This window comes from Equus asinus, chromosome 14 (assembly GCF_041296235.1).
Source record: "Equus asinus isolate D_3611 breed Donkey chromosome 14, EquAss-T2T_v2, whole genome shotgun sequence".
NCBI lineage: Eukaryota > Metazoa > Chordata > Mammalia > Perissodactyla > Equidae > Equus > Equus asinus.
In genome coordinates this window covers 47,542,463-47,566,473 of record NC_091803.1, presented here as the reverse complement: position 1 = coordinate 47,566,473, position 24,011 = coordinate 47,542,463, and the positions used below count along the sequence as shown (strand labels likewise).

The 24,011-nt window shown below is 48.9% G+C and overlaps 1 protein-coding gene across 11 annotated transcripts in view; it reads left to right on the top strand.

Annotated features, from left to right (window-relative positions):
- The first annotated feature begins 4,155 nt into the window (after positions 1–4,155).
- PDPK1 (3-phosphoinositide dependent protein kinase 1) overlaps positions 4,156–24,011 on the top strand; it is a 74,253-nt gene continuing 54,397 nt past the window's right edge. The window contains exons 1-5 of one of the 11 annotated variants that reach the window (XM_070485167.1): positions 4,169–4,317; positions 12,517–12,623; positions 12,863–12,899; positions 18,790–18,964; positions 19,197–19,355. In XM_070485167.1, the coding sequence (XP_070341268.1) occupies positions 19,251–19,355 (105 nt within the window). In that variant the 5' untranslated portion in view covers positions 4,169–4,317; positions 12,517–12,623; positions 12,863–12,899; positions 18,790–18,964; positions 19,197–19,250. Of the gene's footprint in view, positions 4,318–4,791; positions 4,923–12,516; positions 12,624–12,862; positions 12,900–18,789; positions 19,356–24,011 lie in introns of those variants that run through there. The other 10 variants (XM_044747277.2, XM_044747278.2, XM_044747279.2 and 7 more) reach the window with 10 other exon arrangements.

Here is a 24,011-nt window from a genome sequence, read left to right as displayed (position 1 = left end):
CTCCAGCCCCCTCCCAGGATGGTTAAGGTCATCCTCCTGCCCCTCCCTGGGCGGAACATGACCTCACAGTGTCAGGCCAAGCTGTTGCACTGTTGGCTCGAGCTCACTTTTCCACCAGGGACAGGTTCAGGCAGGGAAGGTACAGATGGGAGCGGGGGACCGTCCCCCTCCTTCCTCCAGCTGGGGTGCCAGTGAACTACCCTGGGCCAGGTGAGTCCATCTCCCCTCCTGTTCATTGTCCTGAGATGGGCAGCCAGACCCAACCCATGAAGGGGGTGTCCTGCCTCTTGCCAGGTGAGAGGAGCGGCGTTGCCTGGCCTGGCTTAGGCTTTGCAGACTGGCTGCCAGTGATGCCCTGCGAGAACTGAGAATTGTTTGTTCCTCCTATAGCTGCCCCTCCCAGCCCTGCCCCTGCTGCCTGCTCTGCCTTCTTCAGGGCTGCAGCCAGCCCCCCCCCCACCCCTTCCCCGGAGGCTGGCTGGGGTGCTTTCTGCTCCACCTCCTGCTCCAGGGGCCCTAAAGCTCACCGTGTAGCTTCTCCTCAAGTTTTTCCCCCCTCCCTGTTTCTCTCTAAATTACTCAAGAACGACATGGCTATGCTTTGGTGTAATAGACTCTAATTAAAATTAAAAACTTAAAGGGGCCAGCCCTGTGGCCTAGTGGTTAAGTTCAGCACACTCCGCTTTGGCAGCCGAGGTTCACAGGTTCAGATCCTGGGTGTGGACCCATGCCACTTGCCAGCCACGCTGTGGCAGTGACCCACATACAAAATAGAGGAAGATTGGCACAGATGTTAGCTCAGGGCGAATCTTCCTCAGCACAAAAAAAGAAAAAGTAAAGACACACCCACCCCCCCCCTCCAGTTCATATTCTGCAACTTGCTTCTTTGCTCTCGCTGCTTGTTAGGGCTTTGCCCTGTTTTTGTCAGGAGCTGCATGGAATTCTCCAGGATGAATGTACCATAATTTATTTTGCCATTCTCTTCTTGATAAATATTTTGGTTTTTTTTTCTCTTTTTTCGCTTTTTGTTTCATATTGAAGCTGTGCTGTCACAAACATCCTTGCATAGCTTTACAGTAATGAGTGAGAGCTTCCTAGCATTTCCAGGAAGAAGATATACCCGTTTTATTAATTTTTATTTGCATAAGTGTTTAAGAGGCCAAATAGTTCTAAAAAGGCTTATAATGAAAAACAGCAGCTCCCGCCTCATCTCTCCTTACTCACATCCCTCATGTGGTAGAGCACATCCTTCAGTAACTTTCTGAGAAAGGGTGCTTGTGAGATATGTATTTTAGACTCTATAGCTATGTATATATTTACACTTGCATGTACTGTACAGTCTGGCAAACTTCTTCACATGTAAAATGGTAATAAATATTGGGGTTCTTATAAGGTGGTGATGACAATTAACTAAGTAAATCATATAAAGTGGCTAGCATTCTCTGAAGACAAGTTCTTATTGCTTTTTGAAGACCGAAATAAATATAAAATAAGGTTTGTTAGCAGACAGTTGAGTGCAGTGGTCAAGAGCAGGGCATCAGTGTTGGTCGGGGCTGGTTTTGAGTCCTGTGCTCTGTGACCTAGTAACTCTATGACTGAGAGTAGGCAAGTCCCTGAAGCCTTGGCTTCCTCATGTGAAAAATGGAAACGGATGGGGCCGGCTTGGTGGTGTAGTGGTTAAGTTCATGCACTCCACTTTGGCAGCCCCAGTTTTGTGTGTGTGGATACCAGGTACGGACCTACACACCACTCATCAAGCCATGCTGTGGCGGTGGCCCACATACGAAAATAGAGGAAGATTGGCACAAATGTTAGCTCAGGGACAATCTTCCTCACCAAAAATAAATAAATAAATAAATAAAATAAAAAAGAAATGGTCATGGTACCTACTGTTCATGGGGCTCCTGTGGTGTGAAATCAGATCCACTGCTCTTAATGTGTAGTAGGGCTTATTGATGTAGGATACTGTTCCCAATGTTCCCGAATGTGGGATGTGGCTTGCTATGGTGGCCAGAGCTGGTATCTATCTTGATGTTGTCTTTGTGTCTTCCGAGGGGAGAGTGTCTGGAGAGGGTACGCAGTTGGCAATTTGCAGCATGTATCCGAAGTTCTGAGAGGGATACGTACACTCTGACCCAGCAATTCCATCTGCTAAGAATTTATCCTAAGGAAATAAGTAAGAGTGTGCATGGATTTAAATGCAGGGCCTTGTTCATGAGGAAAAAGTCGGGGAACTACTGCAGCGTCGGTTAGGAGGGAGCTTGAACAATACGTGAATCTGTAAACTATAGGCTTCCTCCGGGGGAGTCCTCTGCACCCCTCTCACCTGAGGAAGATGGCAGTCAGATGTCAGGAGAGCTGTAAGGCATACAGGACCATACATTGTTAAGTGAAAAAAGGGAATGTCAGAACAGCGTGAGTCTATCTAGGGAGTATGGGTTACACTGGCCTTTTTATTAAGATTGGCACCTGAGCTAACAACTGTTGCCAATCTTCTTTTTTTTTAGTTTTTCTCCCCAAAGCCCCCCAGTACATAGTTGTAGATTCTAGTTGTGAGTGTCTCTGTTTTTGGCATGTGGGACACCACCTCAGCATGGCTTGATGAGTGATGCCATGTCTGTGCCCAGGATCCGAGCCAGCGAAACCCTGGGCCAGAGAAGTGGAGTGCGCGAACTTAACCACTAGGCCACGGGGCTGGCCCCTGTTTTTTTTTTTTTTTTTTTTTTTTGAGGAAGATTAGCCCTGAGCTAACTGCTGCCAATCCTTCTCTTTTTCGCTGAGGAAAACTGGCCCTGAGCTAACATCCATGCCCATCTTCCTCTACTTTATATGTGGGATGCCTACCACAGCATGGCATGCCAAGCAGTGCCATGTCTGCACCCAGGATCCAAACTGGTGAACCCCAGGCCGCTGAAGCAGAACATGCACACTTAACCGGGCTGGCCCCCCTGTTGTTTTTTAAGGTAAGTAAATGTACAGAGGACTGGAAGGCTGGACAGTCAAACAGAGGCTGTGTAGTCTAATGGTCAAAGCACAGCCTCTGCCATGTGGATATCGAGATCTTGGTTCTGGCACTGCAAGACCTAGGACATGTTACAGAACTGTGCCACACCTCAGCTTTCTCATCTGAAAAGTAGGGCAACAATAGCAGGGATGCTGGTTTAGAATGAGATTGGGCATGACAATTCCTTGCTACGAGTAAGCGCTGAGGAAATGTTAGTGGCCTCGCTGCTACTCGATGATTAATTCTGGCAGTGGGATTATGGATTCATTTATCTTATGGCTACTTCTTTACATTGTCTAAATTGTTATTGTTTAAAATAACTTCTTTTGGAAATAGAAAAAACGTTATTTTAAAATATGCAAACCTTTAGGTACAAAGATGGTCCTAATTTTGTTTAAAACAACATCATCATAGCACAACAACGTGAATGTACTTAATGCCATTGAACTGTACCCTAAAACGGTTAAGGTGGTAAATTTTATGTATATTTTAAAGACGATTTAAAAAACCAACAATAGCATCACCATCATCAACTAAAATACCAAAAAATTCAACGTCATAATCATTATCATCATCAAGTCATCTTTATCGTTATCATTATCAAAAAAACAAATTATGAGCAAAGAAGGGAGTTCTAAAGGTGTCCCCGGGACTATTAGCAGTGATGAGATGGGACTGTTTTCTGCCTTATAATTAGGACTTTATACCCTAAATTTTCTTCCGTGCACACGTCTTAGTTTTGCAACTCGTAAAGTTGCGTCTCTCGTGTTTACGCAGAGCCCGGCTCCCGAGTCCGAGCCACCGGTTGGAGCCCGGCCCCGCCGCTGCCTCCCGCATGACCTTGGCAGGCCCTGGCCTCGGCCTCTGCGAGCCTCAGTTTCCCGGCGCGGGAGCCGGGATGACAGCTCGCCCCTCCCCCGCCCGGCCCCGCCCGCCGCCCCGGGATTGGCTCGCGCGGGGTACCCCCCCGTAGGCGGGGCCAGGCCGCTCCCGCCCGCTGGGCCCCAACCCGGAAATGCGGCTCGGAGGCGCCGGCGGGGCCTCCCCGGGCCGCGGCGGAGCGACGGCAGGGGCTGCCAATGGGCACGGGCGGCGGCTGCGGCGCGGCGGAAGTCCCGCCTGGCGTCGCGCGGGGGCGGGGCGGCGCCGGGGGCGGGGGGCGGTGGGCGGCGGGGCGGGCGCAGGATGAGGGCGGCCATTGCTGGGGCTCCGCCGCGGGGAGGAGGACGCTGAGGAGGCGCCGAGCCGCGTAGCGCTGCGGGGGAGGCGCCCGCGCCGTCGCGGGGCCCATGGCCAGGACCACCAGCCAGCTGGTGAGTGCGCGGCGGCCGCCGGGGTGCGCAGGCCCGTCACCCCGTCGAGCGCGGCGGCCGCCGGGGCCCGGCGAGGCTGGGCGGCCCGGGGTCCCCAGGGCCGGGCGGCGCCTCACCTGCGGCCAGGCGGCCGGGCCGGGGAGCGCGGGCGCCGTGGCGGCGCCGCTTGGCCGCCGCGGGGAGCCCGGGCCCCGGTGCGGCGGCGCCGGCCCGGCGGGGGCGCTGACAGACGCGCAGAGGGCGGGGGAGCCGGGGAGGTGTCACCGGCCGTCGCGGTGGAAGTGCTCGGAAAGTTTGTTTTCGGCGCGGCCTGGAGACGAGTCTCCGGGTTCCCTTCGGTTCTGTCCGTGGAGGAACCGCCGGGGCCTTTGCCGGGAACGGGTCCGCGTGCCTCCGCCGCAGCAGAGCGGGAGCTGTGAGTTCTCGCCTGAGCACCTGATGCTCCGGGCCTCCGAGTTCGCGGCTGCGATGGAGTCCGATGTGCTCCCTTCCCGGCGCGGCGGCATTGGGGTGCTTCTCCTGCCTGGAGGCTCCGCTTGGACACAGGCATCGGTGTGGTGCGACACCCCTGGGAGGCCGGGCTCAAACTGGCCACCGAGGGGCAGGTGAGCGGGACAGCGAGGAGGGGTTTTAGGGGGAAGGAAGAAGCGCTTGTTGGGTGAAACGTCTAGCTAAGGGTATCGCTAGTGTTTATATGTTTTCTCTCTGTTACTAAAAGTATCCGTAGTGTTTTGATGTTTTCCTTCCAAGTTCTGGCGTCTTGGGAAGATGGTTTAAGGACGTCCACCTTGTATGCGAGTGTAAAGTGGGTGATGGAAGAATGTCAACACACTTGCACAATTTGCTTCAAAAGGCAAATCCTTTAAATGAAGGAAGAGCCGAGAAATTTACTTGATTACTTATTTTCCGTAATCTTTTTGGGGGGTTATAAGCCCCTTTGAGAATCTCACGGAAGGTATGAATCTTCTCCTGAGAAAAACGCACAGTTACACCGAATTTTGTAATTATTTCAGGAGGCTCTTGAACTTTCTGCTGCTCGTCCGTGGACTTCAGGTTAAGAACTCTGCTTTGTAGCGATGGGGGATAATCCAAAGTCTAAGAGAAGGAGGACCTGTTCAGTTGAGAAAAATGGTCAAAGGCGAAAGGGATGTCTTTGACTGTTGCGACATGTGTGACTGTACCCCGGGGTGGCTGGGCTAACACAAAAACACAAATTAGGCTGCTTGGCGAACCTCAGTGGAGGCTGTGGCTGACAGTAGTCATGGAAGTTTGTAAAATGAACTTTCATACAGTGATGTTGCCACGCAAGGTGTGTACTTTGACAATGTCCGTGGGAAGAGGAAAAGAGCACATTTCCTTTTAGTTTTGGTGGTTCCACGTGATGGACAGTTGATGTCTGGGAGTTTTCTTTGCATAAAGCACCTTTTTAGTGAAAAAACGCTGGAATCCAGTGAGAAAAAGTGAATTACAGAATAAGGGATAGACCTCTCCGTGAGGAACTGAGAGGAACTAGGTTTTGTGACTTCATCAGCTAGATTCTCCCACGTGTAAATATGTGAGCATATGCCATATTTCCCATCAGTAACGGCAGAGATGCCCCCAATGTGGGAATTTTCACCTGAGGACAGATAGATTTGCGTGGTTCAAGTGAGTTTGCATCTGGATTGTTTAAGGTAGCACTGTATGAGAAGCCCCATCCCAATTATTAACTTTCCTGTTTCTTTAAGTGTGTACAGCCAACAGGGGGAGCAGTACGAGTTGTGAAATCTGAAAAGGGCCTAGCCCAGTTTGATACTAAGAGGGGCCAGGGGCTGTGAATACCATTTATTGAGCTCTTACCTGAAGGCAGGCACTTTGCTAGGTAGCTCACACGGTGTTGCTTGACTTCTGGTGATAGTATTGCCAGATAGGTGTCGTTCCCATTTACAGACGTGGAAACAGGTGCAGAGGGGTTAAGTACTTGCCTGGTAAATAGAGTGCAGTTTGGACGCATGTCTGAGTGATGGCAGAGGCCCCGGTGCCACCCAGCCCCACTCAGAGGAGTGCCCTGGAGGGGAGTCTGCTGGGCAGCTCAGTGCAGCACTGGACCTAAGGAAGTCCTTGGTGCCACTGCCCAGGACTCCTTCCTGAGGGTTGCGCCTGAATGTCGTGACTGTGCCGTGCTGGATGTAGGAGGGACATCTTCACATGGAAGGACAGCACACTTATTTTTTTCTTTGGGCAGATGGCTGAACTCTGTGACCCCTGAAGCCTGTTTGAGCCTCATGCTGTCAGAAAGCAGCTGTTTGGAAAGAGGCTCTGGTTCATCCTTATTTGAGGGTTGATATTCTGAATGGATGAGGCTTGAAATCCTCCCTTTCGAAAAAAGAACTGTGCAGTGCTTTTGTTAAAGGTAAAATTGGCGACTAGACAGAGTGGCTCCCTGCACACTCTAGGACGGCTCTGTCTTTTGCAAGGATGGCTGCGTCTGTGTGGGAAGGTGATGGAGAAAGCAGAGAACATGGAAAGAAGTGGGTTCTGATTTTCACACTCCCTTTTGGGTAACTCCTCTTCGTGTGGCCTCGTGCAACGTGTGGTGTATGTATGTCCCGGTGACGCCCCTACAGGAGTTACTGAGCTGAGTCCAGAGCTGACAAGATGAGGTCCCCGTACTAATAAGGAGTGGAAGTGTAGGTTGGTTGGAGTCCTCTGACATGCGTTTTATAAGAAGGATCACAGCAGCAGCCTACAGAGATGTGGGACCTGAAAAGAGGCCAAGGGCAGCTCTTCAAAGCAGGTCTCAGCCTCTTCAAAGCTGCCTTTAGCATGGTTCTGGGAAGGGGGAAAAGGTGGCTCCTAGGTGTGTCCCCCTTTTCAATCTGTGCTCTCATCCCCTGAGCCACCTGTTACAGGGTTTGGGTGCACGTAGGGCAAACGTGTGATGAACTGGGAACTGTTGCAGAAATGGGAGGGGGTGAGCAAGGTCAGTCCCTTCTGAGCTGATGGTGTGTGGAGAGCCCTCACAGGACTACACTTTGCCCCTTCCTAAGGAGTATCTTGTGGAAATGGACTTTGATGGAATTCCACGTGATACTTCATTTCCGCGAGTAGAGCAAGGAGCTGCTGCCGAGGAGCACTTCATGCAGAAATGACTCCCTCAGCAGGTGGGAGGACTCGACCGATGTGTGCATGCCCTGTGCCTGCCCTTGTGATGACAGCTGGCCAGAGGGGTGCGGAGCGCAGTTGTTTTGAAGGCAGGTTCAAAGGGCAGATCACCAGGGAGGAAATGCTGGTGTGGAAACTGTAAGTTTTGGACATGTATCGTTCAGGTCTTTTCGGTCGTGCATTCTTCTGTAACTGGATCACATTCTTTACTTCTTCAGTGTGATACCAGACTTTTAAAAAAATTATTTGAATATTGAGAACCAGTTGTGTATCCAGTCTCTAGCTGAATCAATAGAGTGCATTTTCTCAAGAGTAATGGGGAATGTGTTCTGATGATACTGTCTTAGAGGAGAAAGGTCTGTTGCGTTGCTGATGGTTCTTGGGGGTCTTTCACTGCTTGACGCTGGTTGCTTTTATGTAGTTATACAATGTCTGTTTCCATTCTCTTAGTCTGAAAGTTTTCCTGATTTAAGCTGAAATTTTTACTCCAAGAAATTCTAAGTCATTTTGAATGTGTTAACAGGGGTAGTTCATTATAAGGGATTTTCATTTGTGGGCTTCAAATCCCTCATCAGACCAACTGATTCGGGTTTCTGTTTAAATAGTTGGATTACACATAGGCCCACAGAAGCTGGAACTGACAGCACTGCAAACTGTGTGTGTGAAAAAGATGGACAGATCAGACATTAGCAGCCCATAACTGGGTGCACGGCCCACAGAAAACAAACAAGTGGTTTTCATCTGGAGCGTTGCCAAAGGACCTGATGAAGGTGGGCACACGGTTCCTGATGGCCCAGTGACCTCCTCCCTCTCACAGACAGGATCGCCTGCCCTCTATACCAGCCACTGTGCTTTAAATCAGCTTGCAGCCTGCAGGGAATTGAAATATTTAAAGGTGTGGTTTGAAGGTATGTCTGGATGCCGAGGAAGTTCATTCTGGTGGTCCGTGTCTTCTGTGTTTGTGGAGCTAGTTGCAGGTCTGCCCACGTTGGAGAGGGCTGATGAGAGGCTGCGTGCAGGGCTGTGCGTGTGCAATATTTCAATCAGAATTCATCTGGGTAAAAGCTGTTTACAGTGAATTCGTTGTTAAAGTCTCATTCGTCAACCTGTTTTTCTCTTTGGGAATTAATTTTACTGCAGCAGGAGTTGTATCTCAAAGTGACAGCCGTATATTGGGTGCTGTCAGAGGAGGCTGATAAGATTTGTGGGCAGGCTTGACGCCTCACTGAACTTCTCATGAAGTGCTGTGGGAAAGGGGCTTGGAGTTAACTTTCCATTCTCCCTCCCTGTTTCTGGGAGATTGCAGTAGACTTTGGAACTCTGCCCCACCTGTGCAGAGAAGGTTGTATCTCGCAGACCTTGCTCTTGAACCCAATCTGAAGTGCACTGCATGTGCTTGGTTGTAGCATGGCCATGGATGCTCTCCTGCAATGAAGGATGCAGTTACATCTGGAGGGGCATGGCCACACTGCATTTTCATCGCGCTCTCTTGCCTGGCGGGGCTGAAAACATTGACACACTTTCTTCCTAGTTCCCCCTTTCCTGGTGAAGGAGGAAGTGAGGACTTGCTGGGGTGTCCCCAGGTTCCAGTGCTCCTGTGACTTCTCTCTACCTCTCCTGGCCTGTCACTTTGCTCCTCTGCAGTGAGAGCCCCTCCTCAGATGCCCCTGCTGTGTGGCCTCTCTTTCCAGCCTGCACAGCCCAGGACAGTATCCAGGATGCTCTCAGCTGCCAGGTTCTCCTCTTTAGGCTCTTCCTCTTTGCCTGAAGAAATTCCCCTCAGTGGACCCCCCCGTGACTGTGAAGCCTTTTCTGACCGGTCAGCTCCTTCACCCCCTCCTTTGGTCTGCACTTGGTTTTGTTATATATTCAGCGTTCTGTTTCTCTAAAACAGGTTCTGCACCTTGTTATGGCATCTTTCTAAACCTTGAGTTTCTAGATGGTTTCTGTTATTCTTTTTCACACTTTCTCCTCATGGTTCTCGTACCTGGGTTTTCTGTGGCGTTATTTGTCACACACTGTCTTACCATTTTTTGCTATTTATTAACAAAAACATGCCTGAATCCTGCATTCAGAGCTGTATATGTTTGAGGGTTGGAGGGTCTCCTCATAAACTGTTCATTGTCTATTTAATGCCCAAAACTAAACTCCAACCTAGGAAGATGGTTAAAAACGTGGACTTGTGTTCCACTTCTTCATTGTCTAAGGAAATATAATTTAAAAGGGGGTAGCTCTTTTTTCTGTGTGTGTATTATAACATCTACTTGACCCTTGAAAGGTTATATTTCAACGCTATTGGTTCCTTTTTATACTATAGCCCTCCCTGGGAAGTTTTGGCCATCAAATATTGGGTTAAATCTGAATAAGCAAAATGTTAGTGTCAAGCATGCAGTATTCTGAGCTGAGGCGCTCCGTGTTGGCACTGCCACCGTGGTGGGCGAGGCCTACTGCGGACCACTGTCCTCACGTGGCTAGACTCTGAGTACCTAAACTGTAGAAGAGCCAGTGTCAGGAATGTAAACCCTGCATGAGAGGCAGCTGCTCCCAAGGCAGTTGTTTTCCTATTAGGAGGACTGCTTTCGGGAAGATCCCTAACCGAGGATGAGGATCACCCTAGCAGTCCCTCTGACCAGAAGCCAAGCTGCTTTTCCCTCCTGATGGAGGGACTGTTGGGGAAATGGCCATCCTGCTCTGTGGTCCCTTTGGCACACCTGTCTTTGCTGTTTTGGACAAGATCAGAGATGGCTTTTCCCAGGCCTTAACTTTGCTCTCATTTATAGGAGTGTCCTGCCCTAAGAGGGGCATGTGCTCCATGGGTGGGTGCAGCCACATACATCACCACAGCTGTGCCCCCAGGTGCTAGAGGTGCCACCCTCCCAGGATAGTTGTATGGCTGGTGGTCCTGGGGGACCCCAGCACTCAGTGTTGAGCAGCCCACCTTGTCTCAGAGTTTCCTGCTATGCTCCTATGCACAGGTGTGCAGGGAGTGAGTGAGAGAGCCACCAACCTAGGAGGAGTGCGGGAGCACATGGGAACATTAGACCCAGTGTGTGCCACCCTGGCTGTCAAGCAGTACCTCATGGACTTCTCCTTTGGGAAATGATGGGAACAGCCCAGTCTTTGGGACAATTGCCTGAACCCTGGCTCTGCTCAGCCATTGTTCTTAGGAAGGTCTGATCTGGAGAGCCACAGCAGCTGACCATGGGGAAGCAGTAAGCAGGTAAGTGAGCAAGCTAACTCACTTAGCAAGCCAAGAGGCTTGATGACTGCCCATTTCCGGGGTCTTGTCATTATTAACCGGCTTCCTTCCTTGAGGGTAAGCACTTAGCCATTTTGCATTTTTCTCTCCAAGTGGCCTGTGACTTAGGCTGGACAGGAGGATGAGAGAATAAACTGTTCCCTCAGTGCACGATCTCAGAAGCTCAGCATTTACTGCCCTCTGTTTCCATTGTTAACTCAGTTTTTCTTCCTGCAGTTTGGCATTTTTCTTTCATGAGTTTTTTTCTTTGGTCAAAATTATAGTCTTCTACTGATTGTATGTACATAACTGGTTATTATCTGATATATAGTTTAAAAAAAGTACATCTAAATATAGATTTTATTTGTGAATGCATTTTATTCTCATTCCTAAAAAAACCCCAAAACTCATAATCTAAATGCTTTTTTTTTAATCTTAGAAAACTGTCCTGCCCAGAAGCTACTGGCACTGAGCTTTGTGTCTTTTGGGTGCAAGTGAGTGTGGCTGTGTTGGTGGTAGGTGAGGAGAAGAGGCGTCAGCAGAACAGGGCTCCATGCTTATGGCCTGAAGGAGTCCTTGGGTGAAAAAGACCGCCTGTACACCTTAGTGGGTGGAGGACAGCCTGCATATGCTCCCACCTCTCTGTGAGCCTTGCCACTCACAGCCCTGCTCCGGGGGCTGAAGGGAAACAGTCAACGGGCAAGCCCATTACAAATGGTGCTGGAAGGGGAGGGCAGTCCCCTGCCAGGAATGGGTGGCCAGCCTTTGTGGGGCTGCTCCAGAGAGGAGTGCAGAAGAACCTCCACTCGGGGTGCAGGGAGCAGGGGCTTTCCTGGCAGGGGTCGCCCAGAGGGCAGGGGAGCAGGGAAGTGGCCAAGTGTGGAGGAAGTTCAAGGAGGGAGCTCTGTTTCGCGTGCTGGGAAGACCAGGCAGGCTGTGCTTGCCTAGTACTTTTCCCAGGGAGACCTGCTCTGCTTCCAGGCGCGGAGGCCTTTCCGACAACACAAGCTGGAGAAGGTGGTATTAGGAAGTTCATACTAAACTTTTTCTATGTTAGATTTTTCCTTTCCTTTCAAGTGTACTGTTTTCCTTCAGTAGCCCCACATTTTTCAAATGAGTGTTGAACATTGAGTCGTTTTTATTTTCAGATCCTTTAAGCTTACTCAGTTATCAAAATAGCCTCTAACCAAACTTACTTTTAAGATAAACTTGATTTTGGAATAATTTTAGATGTATAAAAAAGTTGTAAAGACAATACAGAGTTCCCGTAATACCCATCACCCCACTTCCCCTAATGTTGTCATCTCCACAACCATGCCACATTTGTCAAAACTAAGAAATTAGCACTGGTAGCATACTGTTATTAACTAAATTGCAAACCTCTTTGAGATTTCATCAGTTTTCGCCCAGTGTCCTCTTTCTTTTCCAGGATCCCATCCAGGTATCACATTGCATTTAGTTGTCGTGTCTCCTTGGTCCCCTCTGGTCTCAGACAGTTTCTTAGCCTTCCTTGTTTTTCATGAACTTGATGCTTATGAAGACTACTGGTCAGGTGTTTCATAGACTGTCCCTCAGTTTGGGTTTCTCTGATTTTTTTGGTGATGAGACTGGGGTTATGGGCTCAGGAAGAATCCCATGGGGCTGGGGTGCCCCTAGTGCATCCTCTCAGGGTGCCTGATGTCCACTTGACTTATCACTGGTGAGGAGAAACCAAGATGAGTTCTCAGTGACTGGAATTAGGCTTGTGGCCCTGCTCTGCTTTCTGATACTTGCTGTTTGTGTGTCGTAGGATGACCACAATATTTTTTTTTTGGAAGGGACCTTCATGCTTACCCGGTTGGATCCTTCTGGTTTCCAGATGAAGACACTTGGTACCTGGAGGGCTTCAGACCTATGTACGGGTCAGAGCTGGGATGGGATCCAGGTGCGCCTGCCGACTCCGGCCAATTTCTACAGGCATGGACACTCCCGGGACACTCTGCAGGGAAAGCTATGTCCCCAGGTGCAGAGTGAGCCTTGACTCCCTGATAGAACTGGTTTCTAATCCGGGGCAGGCCTGTGTCCCTCTGGAGTATTTGGAGGGTGCTGTTGGTGATTTGATCGGCATTTGCTGCCATCTCCTCAGGCCTTGTGTTGTCAGTCTCTCACCTGCTTTCTTTGCAGGTGGAGGATCGATGTGCATCACGTGGCTTTTGTGAAGGTAGGTGGTCAGCTTTGATACCTTCTCCTCTGGCTTTTTTCTTTCTGGTGAAGCTACAGTATTGTTTATTGTCTAGATCTTTGCCTTGAGGCACAGACTAACCTGGGGCTGTTACTTAGAGGCTTTTAGATTGAACCAAGAGCAGAGTTTAGAGTTTCTTCTGGCCCAGAACTCAGAAGATAGGCATTTCAGAAAAGTAATGAGTTTGGTTTGTTTTTCCACCCATCTACAGATCATTCCCCGCCCCGCCCCTTCCTTTCCATGGGACCACATCAAAAGCAAGATAGTTATGAAAGTAGGCATTGGTAGAAGGAAAGACCAGGGTGTGGGTATAAGGGGAAGGCACCTTGGAGAAGGTGATGGTGAGGGCTCCTGGCAGCAGGGGAATGGGCCTCAGGATGGTCCGGAAGCATGTGTCAGTCTGCTAGCTGAGCTCTAAATTGGGTAGTGATGGAGGTGTGGATGAATGTCACACTAAGCAAAATAGATCTTTCTGTGCACGCTGATGATGTTGTGAAGTTCTGCTGTGGGAGTTAGCTGTTAACGTTGGGACAAAGTCTCACTGTGTCTCAGTTGGCTATTATTGTTCCCAATAAGAAGCTCTTTATTCAAAATTTGCAGATAAGGAGCCCAGGAAGAGAGAGCATCTGTTTATGGTGCCTTTTCAGGTGTCAGGATAGGCTTTCTTGGTTAGAAATAAGTTGAGTCTCTCTTCTGCTGTTGCAAAGTACCTACATTTACACTGCTGGAGGGGTGTTCCTGCCACATGACATTTATTCATATGGCCTTTGGCATCTGGGGGCTGGTTTTTGTTTTCATTTTTTTCCTGTTTCAAGAAGAGAGAAGCTTCTGAGGATTAAAAAACAAAGTTTGACCACAGTAATTTGGCGTTTTCCTTACAGGATGATCTGTTAGGGTTACTAGAACAATTATCCAGAACACTGTGGCTATATTTGTTCATGTGTGGGAAACACTGATGGAGGGTCAAGAAAATCCAGGGCATTTTAAGGAACTGTGGGAAGTTCTCACAGGTCCATTTTATGCTCTCAAGGATCTTGTACCTTGCTTGGGGAGATGTTCACTTGGTGCTACATGCCTCGTGGGCTGGCAGGGACTAAGTGCAGCATAGTTCACACTGAGGTTGCAGGACATCAGAGGAGGAGAGGGCAGAGCTAGTGGGTCAGTGTTAGCAAAGGGAAAGCTGCGATGGGGCTGCTGCGGCTTCAGAAGGATGGGAAGTGCTGAGGGTCCCCAGCCCAGCAGAGGGGACTAGACAGGGCGAGGAGGTGCTGGAGGCAAGGGATTGGTAGGACTAGAATCCCAGGGAAAAGACCTCATTTCACTGGAAGTGACCGTGTGTTCTAGATTTTATTTTAGCTTTTGACCTTCTAGTCTTGGAGGCTGAAGGAGGTTTCCTGTAAGGAGCTGGGGTCAGAAGCTGGAGAGTGGGAAAGAAGAGGCCCCAGGATTTGGCTCCTCTGAGTGGGAGGGGAAATGGCTCAGCACCTCCTGGCCTCACCACATCACTTACTTAGGAGATAACCTTCTTGTGATCAAGTTAGGTGTCACTCAGATTCCCAAACTAGATTATGGGGGAAGATGTTTGCTGAATGATTTTAATTTCCAAGTAAAGATTTTTATTTAGGTGGTATATAATTAATATGACTTTAGATTAGAAACTGTTTTTCTTAGTTGTCAAGTTTAATATGTTAAATTATCAATTTTAGCAAAATGGAAGGCAAGAGCCTGTTGATATTGTTTTCTGACTAATGATAGATTTTATTGAGTAAAGCTTTTAATGCATATTCATTCTAGATTTTATCCAAGCTTATTTGGCTGTGAAATGGAATCTTAAGTATATGGATTGGATTAATTATCTTTGAAGTGCTGCTGTGTTTCTGATACAGTTCCAGGATGATGGGCTGAAAAGCAGAAATAGGATTTCTACTCTGGGCCTGCACTGGTAGTTAATGATTTCTGCCTCACACATAGGATCTGTATCTAAACCTTACTAGTTCGTTCATCTTTTCATTAGCAAATACTCATTATACATTGTGAGTCCTTTCTTTTTTTTTTTAAAGATTGTATTTTTCCTTTTTATCCCCAAAGCCGCCTGCTGCATAGTTGTATATTTTTAGTTGTGGGTCCTTCTAGTTGTGGCATGTGGGGCACCGCCTCAGCATGGCTTGATGAGCAGTGCCATGTCCGCACCCAGGATCCGAACTGGCAAAACCCTGGTGAAACCCTGGGCCTCCGAAGCAGAGCACTCAAACTTAACCACTCGGCCATGGGCCTGGCCCCTTGTGAGTCCTTTCTGAATTAATGAACTGATGAACCTGGAAGGAAGTTCAAAATGTCCTTAGGTTCTGCATGGTATTACCAGGGTCATCAAGGACTTAGTCCTGCCCCTCCCCACCCTGCTCCCTGCCCCTGCCCCTGCCCCTGCCCCATTGAAAGATCCCTCAGAGGCCCTGCTGGGAGCTCCCTGCTGTTCTGCTGACCTTGTCTGAGTCACACTTTGTCCTTTGCAGCTCTCAAGGTTAATGGTTACAGGGAACCAACCCCAAGATCTGTCTTTCCTTTACCCAGAAGTCATGTTTCCTTTCTGTCTTTTTTAACCAAATCGGGACCCTGTTGTATACCTGACACAGTTTTGTCTCCTGCTGTTTTCACTTAACATTTTGCATGAGCATTTCTTTAAATATCCCACTTGCAGTGGCTGCCTAGTGCTTCTCTCTGTGGGCGAATCGGGAGTAGCCGTTGTCCTCTTGGTGGACATTTTTACATAGGCCGTAATTTCTTAATTAATGTTTTTGTAATATAAATCTTGGTCTGAATTTCTGACTGTTTTCTGCTAGCTTCTTTGTAGAGGAATGTGCCAGATCAGAAGGGTGTGACCTAAGGTGTAATGTGGTAGTGATTACTAAAGGCTTCCCAGGAAGGCTTTGCCAGGTTAGGGCCCACTTCCTCGTTCCTTGGCTAACAAGGAGTATCAGCAGCAGACCCACCCTCTCCTGACTGGAAGGATTGAGAACACCAGTTTGAATGTGGCTTCAGTGCTGGGCATGAGGCTGTGCACAGGGACCTGCTCTGTGCCTTAGTGTCCCCCTCTGTAAAAAAAAGGATGCCAGTGGTCCTCACTCCCAAGTTGTTTCGAGGATCAACTGTGATTGTACTTGTGAAATGCTCAGAAGAGTCCGTGGCAAACAGTAAACACTTAATAAATGTTTATTTTTAGAAGTAGAGAAAAATGGCATTTCATTAATTTCATTTTAAGCAACAATATTTAAACTTGTATCTCTAAAGGGTGTATATGGAGAATTTAAAGAATGAACATAAAGCACACTCGTGTGTGCCCACCACCCTGCTGGAAACAGAGGGTGTTGCTAGGTCTTAGAAGCCTGCTGAGTGGCCCTCCCAATGGTTATCTTCTCCCCTCCTGTCCAGAGGTAACCTGCATCCTGATGTTCATGTTAATAAAGTTAATGGTGTGTAAAGTATACCTTTAGACAGTTCCAAAGTGCAGGAAGTAAGCAGAGCTTCAGTGTCTATGCAAAGAAATCTTGTATTTCAGCGTTTCATAGTATGTTTGTGGTGACATATGTACAAAATTAATGTTGAAGGTGCACGTTAGTAAAATTCAGAGACATAGTGTTTACTGAGTCCTGTGATCAGTTAAGCCTGAGGACTAGACTTTAGGCCGCTGGCGGCTCCAACCTTGTGTTCCTCTGCCTGTTTCTCTTGCTTCCGACTGAGTGAGCGGCTCCAAGGGGCTGGAGGAGAGAGTGGGAGGACAGATTAAGTGGCCACCCTCGGGGATCACCCACCAAATGCTTCTCTCTCCCTTCTTGCCCTTTCTCCACCCTGTTCCAACGAACATTAGAGATAGTCTTCCTCTCGTCTTCGTTTAAATCCAGCCAGCCAGCCACCTGGAGCTTCAGTTCATAAGTGTGGTTCCACGCTTACAAGGAACCACACTTGGTGTGGTTAGGACAAGCTGCATTTTGCTGTGTGTCTGGCTGCACAAGAGCATTGGTGACTGCTTGTCTCTGGTGGGCCAGCTCCCCATCTGCCCACAGCCCAAGGCCAATGTGGGCAGAGCATGTGGCATGGTTGGCTTTATGAGCACACACAGACAGGTGCCAGGGCCCAAGAACCCCCTCCCGCCACCTTAGGCAGTAGCCATGCCTGGTCTGCCTTATGAGTGCCAAAGCAGCCCTCAAGGGGTGGGTCTATATTATCAACTTCATTTTATAGAAGAGTAAATTATGGCTCAGAGTGTGGCTGCCCATTGTTACCCATGCTTTCAGCTAAGTCGCAAACCGAGAACTTGGGTCCCTGATTTTGCTACTCCACCATGGTAGTTCTTCATGGTGGAAGTTGGGATGTAGGGGAGGCAGCAGTGGTTGCTGTCCCTACCTCTGCCTGTTTTTCTGTGCTGAGGCTAGCTTTGTGGAATTTCTTGGGGTGAGAGGGGCTTCTTACCAGAATGTTCCTTGCCAGTGAGCACAGCTGACCTGAGAGCAGTGTCCCTTTGGGGATGAACTGGTCGGATTTGGTAGCAGCCTTCCACCTCCGTTTATGCAGGGACCCAGAGGGAGGTGTTCCCACTGTGTGGTGTGTTGGCTGTACCTGTCTCTGTGCATTTCACAGCTCTAGAGCATGCTCCACCTAGATAGCGTAAGCACCATCTTTTTTTTTGCTTTTTCTCCCCAAACCGCCCCCCCCCCCGTACATAGTTATATATTTTAGTTGTGGGTCCTTCTAGTTGGGGCATGTGGGACGCTGCCTTAACGTGGCCTGATGAGCGATGCCATGTCTGCACCCAGAATTCGAACTGGCGAAACCCCAGGCCGCTGAAGCGGAGCGCGCGACCTTAACCACTCGGCCATGGGGCCGGCCCCAAACACCATCTTTAAAAAGGCAGCTTAGCTTTTTGAGTTTGGGATCCTTTCTCTTGCTGGCTGGAGCCCTAAGCTGTGTGATGACATGTTGACCATAGAAGGCCCTGATTTTGATTTTGATTCCTCGCCTGGTGTGTTAGGGAGCTCAGCCTTCCTATATTGTTTTGTCTGCCTCAGAGTTAGAATTGGGCCACTTAATACAGTATATATTTAATCCAGTTTTACTCATAGATAAACAAACAGCATTTAGAAAGGGGACGGGCTTCATTTTGGTCTTGAAGGGCTTACTTTGTGATCTGATGATCCTTGGTTGGGAAAACTTTGTGTATGTGTCTTCTGTGTTTTTTATTGTGAAAGTGCTTATAGTGAGTGCGCTCCCTTTGAGTCTGCTTGAGCGCTTTGTGTTAACTCATTAAATCCGCACAGCAATCCCGGGAGCTCTGGATCTCCTTATCCCTGACTATGGGGTGAAGAGTCTGAGCCACAGAGAGGTGAGGCAGTTTGCTCAAGGTCAGGTGGCTAGTGAGGAGCAGAGCTGGGGTCCCAATTAGGCAGAGTGTGAGTCCTAACAGTTTCTCAGTAGCTCCTCTCTCCTTGTACCTGTAATTTGTCTGTCTGTCTGCGCCATTGACTAGTTCACGTGTAAAAGGCTTAGACAGTTCAGAAACTAATGATTAAGCTGGTGGATCTATTTATTCTTGTGATATCATGGAATTAGATTCTTCCTCAGCAGGTTACATTAAAAAATTAAAAAAGAAACACTTAAGAGCCAAGATGTATGTAAAGAATCTAGTTGCAATTGCTCAAATATGGGGTGTGTAGGTCCCCAGCTTTGAATCCTTATCCCTGGTGTAGAGTGACAGACTCCCCCTGTCAACAAGATGAAAGACTCCCATCGCACTAACTCTGAGTCTAACTTCAAACTCCCCAAGCTCATCCTTCATTTGAAATTCTTGCCTAATTTGCATTTTATCCTTCCTAAACAGATAAAGACATAGAGACAGATAAATAAAGATCCAGAGGGATCTGAGGGACATCAGTAAAGAACGATCCAGAGGGATCTGAGGGACATCAGTAAAGAAAGATCCAGAGGGATCCGAGGGACATCAGTCAACCCTCTTCCCCCAAATTCAACTCCTCCTCCGCTGGGCACTGACTCAGGTACTATCTTCGTCTTCCTTCTGGTCCCCAGGGCTCAGCGTGGATGGGGCTCCTGGTTGGTGCTCAGTGAGTAGCAGTTAGCTGAATGAATAAGTCACTTTTTGTTGTAAAGTGTTTTAAACTACATTTCAAAACAGAGGAGGAAAAACCCTGAGTCTCCGTCCTAACACAAACCCTCCAAACCATTTTGGAGAACAAAGCTCCTCTTCAGCTGGCTCCATTCCCTGTGTAGACGCAAGAGCCCTGGGAAGCCACCCGAGGTCCCCGGCTGTGGCTTCTCCCCCAGATGCTCACAGTGGCCTCCAGAAACCTAGTGAGTCATCTCACCGCTCCACGTCCTCATCTGCCCAGTGCGGTACTGTCCTGCCACCAGCTGGTTAAGGACTATGAGGTATGCTTTAAAAATATATGGCTCTGTATTTTAAAAATAAGCTTCCATCTACCTGGCAATTAGTCAGTCTCCTAAGGTTAGTGAAGCTGTCGTCTGCAGCTTTGGAAGAGGTGCAGTGTCCGGTGTGTGAGACTTGATGGAAGGTGGAAAAGAAGTCTGTGGGTCATTTGTTTTCCTTTGCCCCAAATTCATTTGCAATTTTCATCTGTTTGTCAATCAAATATTTGTTAGATTTAGCAGTTTTGAATATTGGATACTGACTATTTTGGTATTTTTCATATCTTGATACTGATATTTTCCTAAACTCTCTTAGTGGCTGAGTAATGTACTACTTAATTAAATTGAGCCTTGATATGTTTTTGGTGGATACGAAAATATAATTTGATCTCAAGTTAATTTTCCCTTGAGAGTTTCTACTTCTAAGGGGAGACTGCTGAACTCAATACTCAAAAAATCAAAGTTGAAACTCTTTTCTTTTTTTTTTTAAAGATTTTATTTTCCTTTTTCTCCGCAAAGCACCCTGGTACATAGTTGTATGTTTTTTTTAGTTGTGGGTCCTTCTAGTTGTGGCATGTGGGACGCCACCTCAACATGGCCTGATGAGCGGTACCATGTCTGCACCCAGGATCCGAACCAGCGGAACCCTGGGCTCCCGAAGCAGAGCGTGCGAACTTAACCACTCGGCCACGGGGCCGGCCCCTCTTAAGTTCTTATATACAAATTGTATGGAACAAATTCAAGTCTACAGAGAATGGCCAGTTTACAAATGGGCTATAGTTTTACAAGTTCATTTGGAAGTCACTTGTTTAAAATTCAGGCTTGTCTTCCTGTCAGAGATGCTCCTGTGAAGGCACGGTTGTGGTCCTCTCCGAAACCCGTGTGCCTGCTCTGAAAAAGCGAGGTGAACACAGCAGGTGGTTCTCCTACTTACTGATTCACCACAACACACTCATAGTATAGAACCAGATTTATGTTGACTGGAGTTGCGGGGGCGTGGTGAGACTCACTTTTCCAGAGACCCCAAAGGTGCTGGATGTCGATGGTGCCAGTTTTCCTGGCCAAGTTCAACTGAGAACAGCTGTCCCTCCTTGTTCTCAATAGAGATGTGCACATCTTCCACGTTTCTCAGCAACGATGCGGTTACAGAAGTTTATCCTGACAGTCACACAGGAGGTAGGAGAGAGAAGCACAGAAGGGCTCCTGTCCTGAGGGAGGAGGGAGTTGATAGGGTACAGTACTGAGAAGTGGGGGAGGGAGGGAGGGGCTGGGGCATGGCCTCTGGGAGGCTCCTGGCCGGAAAGGAGCAGCATTGACACACGTAGGCCTTGGCCGTGGGGAGCCACTGGTGTGCAACTTGTCAGTGCGAGGCAGGCCGCAGCTCCCAGCCTTCCCTTGGGCTTGGATTTGGGGTGTGTGCACGTGTGTAGGAAGGGCCAGTGATCATAGCTCTCACAGTGATGCGGAGCCTGTGGGACTGGGCAGAGGGCCATGTTCTTGAGAACTTCTCTTGTGACAAGCTCCATTTGATTGGGCAGGGATGGTGGGTGGGCACACCTAAGGTTCTGTTGCTTTAAATTTCTCCAGAGATTTAAATTTCAGAAGCTATTGAGTAACCAAAAGTATTTACTTACCGTAATTTTGGGTCACCAAGTGGGTGGCAAGCTGATTGGGCTGTGCCGGGAGGGAATGACTCACTTGCAGGTCCTCAGTCGCCTGGGCTCTCTGGGCTGTGCTGCCTCCTCAGGGCCCAGGGCTGGCCGGCTGGAAGAGGTGCCTGGGAGCCTGACAAGACCCCCCCCCCACCCCAGGTCTGCTGGTCAGCAAGTGTCCTCCAGATTGTGGCAGATGGTCTCAGAGTGCTCTTTATGCAGCTTAATTACTGCCTCAAAATGTTTAAAAAATTAGCCCTTTAGAATAACAGCTATAGTACAGATAAACATTTGGACTTTTCACACTGGAAGAGGGCTCTTTTCTAAGACTTTTCATTTCACAACTGTTGCTTAAAAAATGCTTTAGAAGGGGACCAGCCCGGTGGCGCAGCGGTTAAGTTTTCACGTCCCACTTTGGTGGCCCGGAGTTCACTGGTTCGGATCCCGAGTGCGGACCTATGCACCGCTTGGCAAGCCATGCTGTAGCAGGCATCCCACATATAAAGCAGAGGAAAGTGGGCACAAATGTTAGCTCAGGGCCAGTCTTCCTCAGCAAAAAGAGGAGGCTTGGCGGCAGATGTTAGCTCAGGGCTAATATTTCTCCAAAAAAAAAAACAAGCTTTACAAGGTAATATTGCAACCATCATTTTCTTTAAGTATAGAAATAAAATTATTCATTAAAACATACCCATGCCAGCTAGTTATGACTGCAGGAAGAGAAAGCACGAACACTGAGTTGACCCTCTAAGTGTCTCTCCGTCAGGGAGGGGCCCTGAGATCTGGTCTTGTGCTGAGGTGTTTGACTGGCATGCTGTGGCCGCGGCAGGAAGGAGATTGCAGAATTCCATGAAGGAGGAGGGAAGCTGCCCGTGACAGGTCCTTGTGCCGTAGTGCCCATAACGCTGGAGCAGAGGAGAGACTACTGGGACATTTCAGAACGACAGTGGTCGGGTGACCAGCATCTCGGAGACCAGGACTGATGTGGGGCAGTACAGCTGTGGTTAGGCTGGCATCAGACTCCAGTTCAGAAGGCGCCTGGGCCCTTGTGGGCAGCCCCGTTGATAGGTTCCCACCCTTGTGTTTTGAGGTGCCCAGAGGGTGCCAGAAGTGACCTCAGGAAGGGTATTTCAGGGGCACTTGGTTCCCTGCCTGGCACCCAGGGGTTCTTTCTGGAGGTGGCCTGTACCATGGGCCACGCTGGAGGGTGGTGAGTCTAGAGTTACTTGTGCTTCGGAGCCTTTGCACTGGCCAGTCCTCTGCTGGGAAGGCTCTGTGCAGATGTCTTTAGGCCTTTCCCTCCCTCCTCTGGTCTTTGCTCAGATGTCCCCTTCCCAGTAAGGGCGTCTCTGTTTTGATTTGCACCACCCCTGTCCACACACTCCTGTCTTGCTGTCCCGCTGTGTTTCTCTCATAGTGATTACCGCTATCTGACACACTGTAGATTTTACCTTGTTTTTTGCGGGGAGGGGGTCTGTCTGCCCTACTAGAATGTGGGCTTCTTGGGGGCACAGGCTTGATTTTGTTCTTTGTTGTATCTCCAGTGCCCAGAACAGTGCATGGCAGAGAGTTAAGTGCTCAGCAAACATTTGCTGATGGAGTGGATAGAGCACCGTGGTCTTGAGGGAACCATATTTGCCTTAAATCATTAAAGCTGCTGGGAGGTGCTGGTGGAGGGCCTGCTCTTTCACATAAAGCATGTGATAGAAAAGCAGGGGTGTGTGTGTGTGTGTGAGTGATATCATCTGTTATTGCCATTTCAAAAATCCAGTTCTTTCTACACTTCACTTGGATGTTGATTTCAGAATGACTGTTTTTTCTTTCTAACTCATGAGTCATGAAGGCTGCTGTGTTTTGAATCAGAAACGTTAGGGGAAAGTGGAACTTTAAAATGTGTGATGCGTGATTAGCCATTGTTACATTTCACTTTCTGTACCTGAATATTTCCCTCCCTGCCATCGCAGTGCCATCTAAGCTGCCGTCACCCTCCCCTGGACAGTGCTGCAACCCTCCAACCCCTCTGCCTGAGGCTGCTCTGCTTGAGAGCACTCTTTCTGAGCCCCACAGCAGCCAGGGGTCTGCTCTGCACCCTCATTCGTAGGGATGACAGAGCAGATGGCACTCAGCCATCTCTACCATGGCCACTCTCACAGCTTTAACCAGCTAGTTCTGTAAATGACATTGGGCCTGTCGCCCTATTAGGATGTAGCTTCCCAGGGATAGGAAGCGCAGCTGCCTATGGCCGTGTCTCTGGACCATGCTAGCACATTGGCCATGTTTGTTGAGTAATTGGGTTAATAATGTGGCTACTTTACTTCCTTTAAGAAACTGTGTTGAGCAAAATGAGTGTATATATTTTTATGAAATAACAGAAAAACCATGGCTTTGGAGAGTAAGGGATACTTAACAGAAGTTACTGCATGGCCCGGGTTGTCTGCTTTGGGTGAGTTAAAGGTCTCGGAGCTCCCCCTGACCCTCCCAGAACTCTGGACACGGAGGTGCAGGATGTGCTGTAAGGTGGGGCAAACACACTGTGCCTACTGGGCAGGGCTGGACCAGAGGGCTAGGTGAAGGGGCCGGAGAGGTTCCTGGTGGTGAAGCGTGGAGTCCTGGCAATTTGAGGTGGAGGGGGACAGTGGTTGTGCACTGTAGGTGCTGCTGACTGGTGTGTGTGTAGACACTTGGCATCCTGTCCCTGCTCCCTCTCAGCCTGGCCTCAGGACCACCTCACCACCCTCCTGCATCTCCGGACCACGCACCCTGTTTCTCTCCTGAATGTGGCCAAGCCTTCTACTTTAATGCTCACCAAACCAAAGCAGGCACGGCTCATTCAGGCTCCAGAGCATTCTGTACCTGTCCAGAGCCTGCTGACGGTTTCAGCCAGTTGCCAACAACAAAGTAAGGTGACTGACTCGTTTATGTTAATTTATACTAAGGTGGTGTGTCTCTCTTAAAGGAGAGGCTCATTGATGCCTTTGAACCTCTGATTGGAATTGTGCTTTCTGACTCA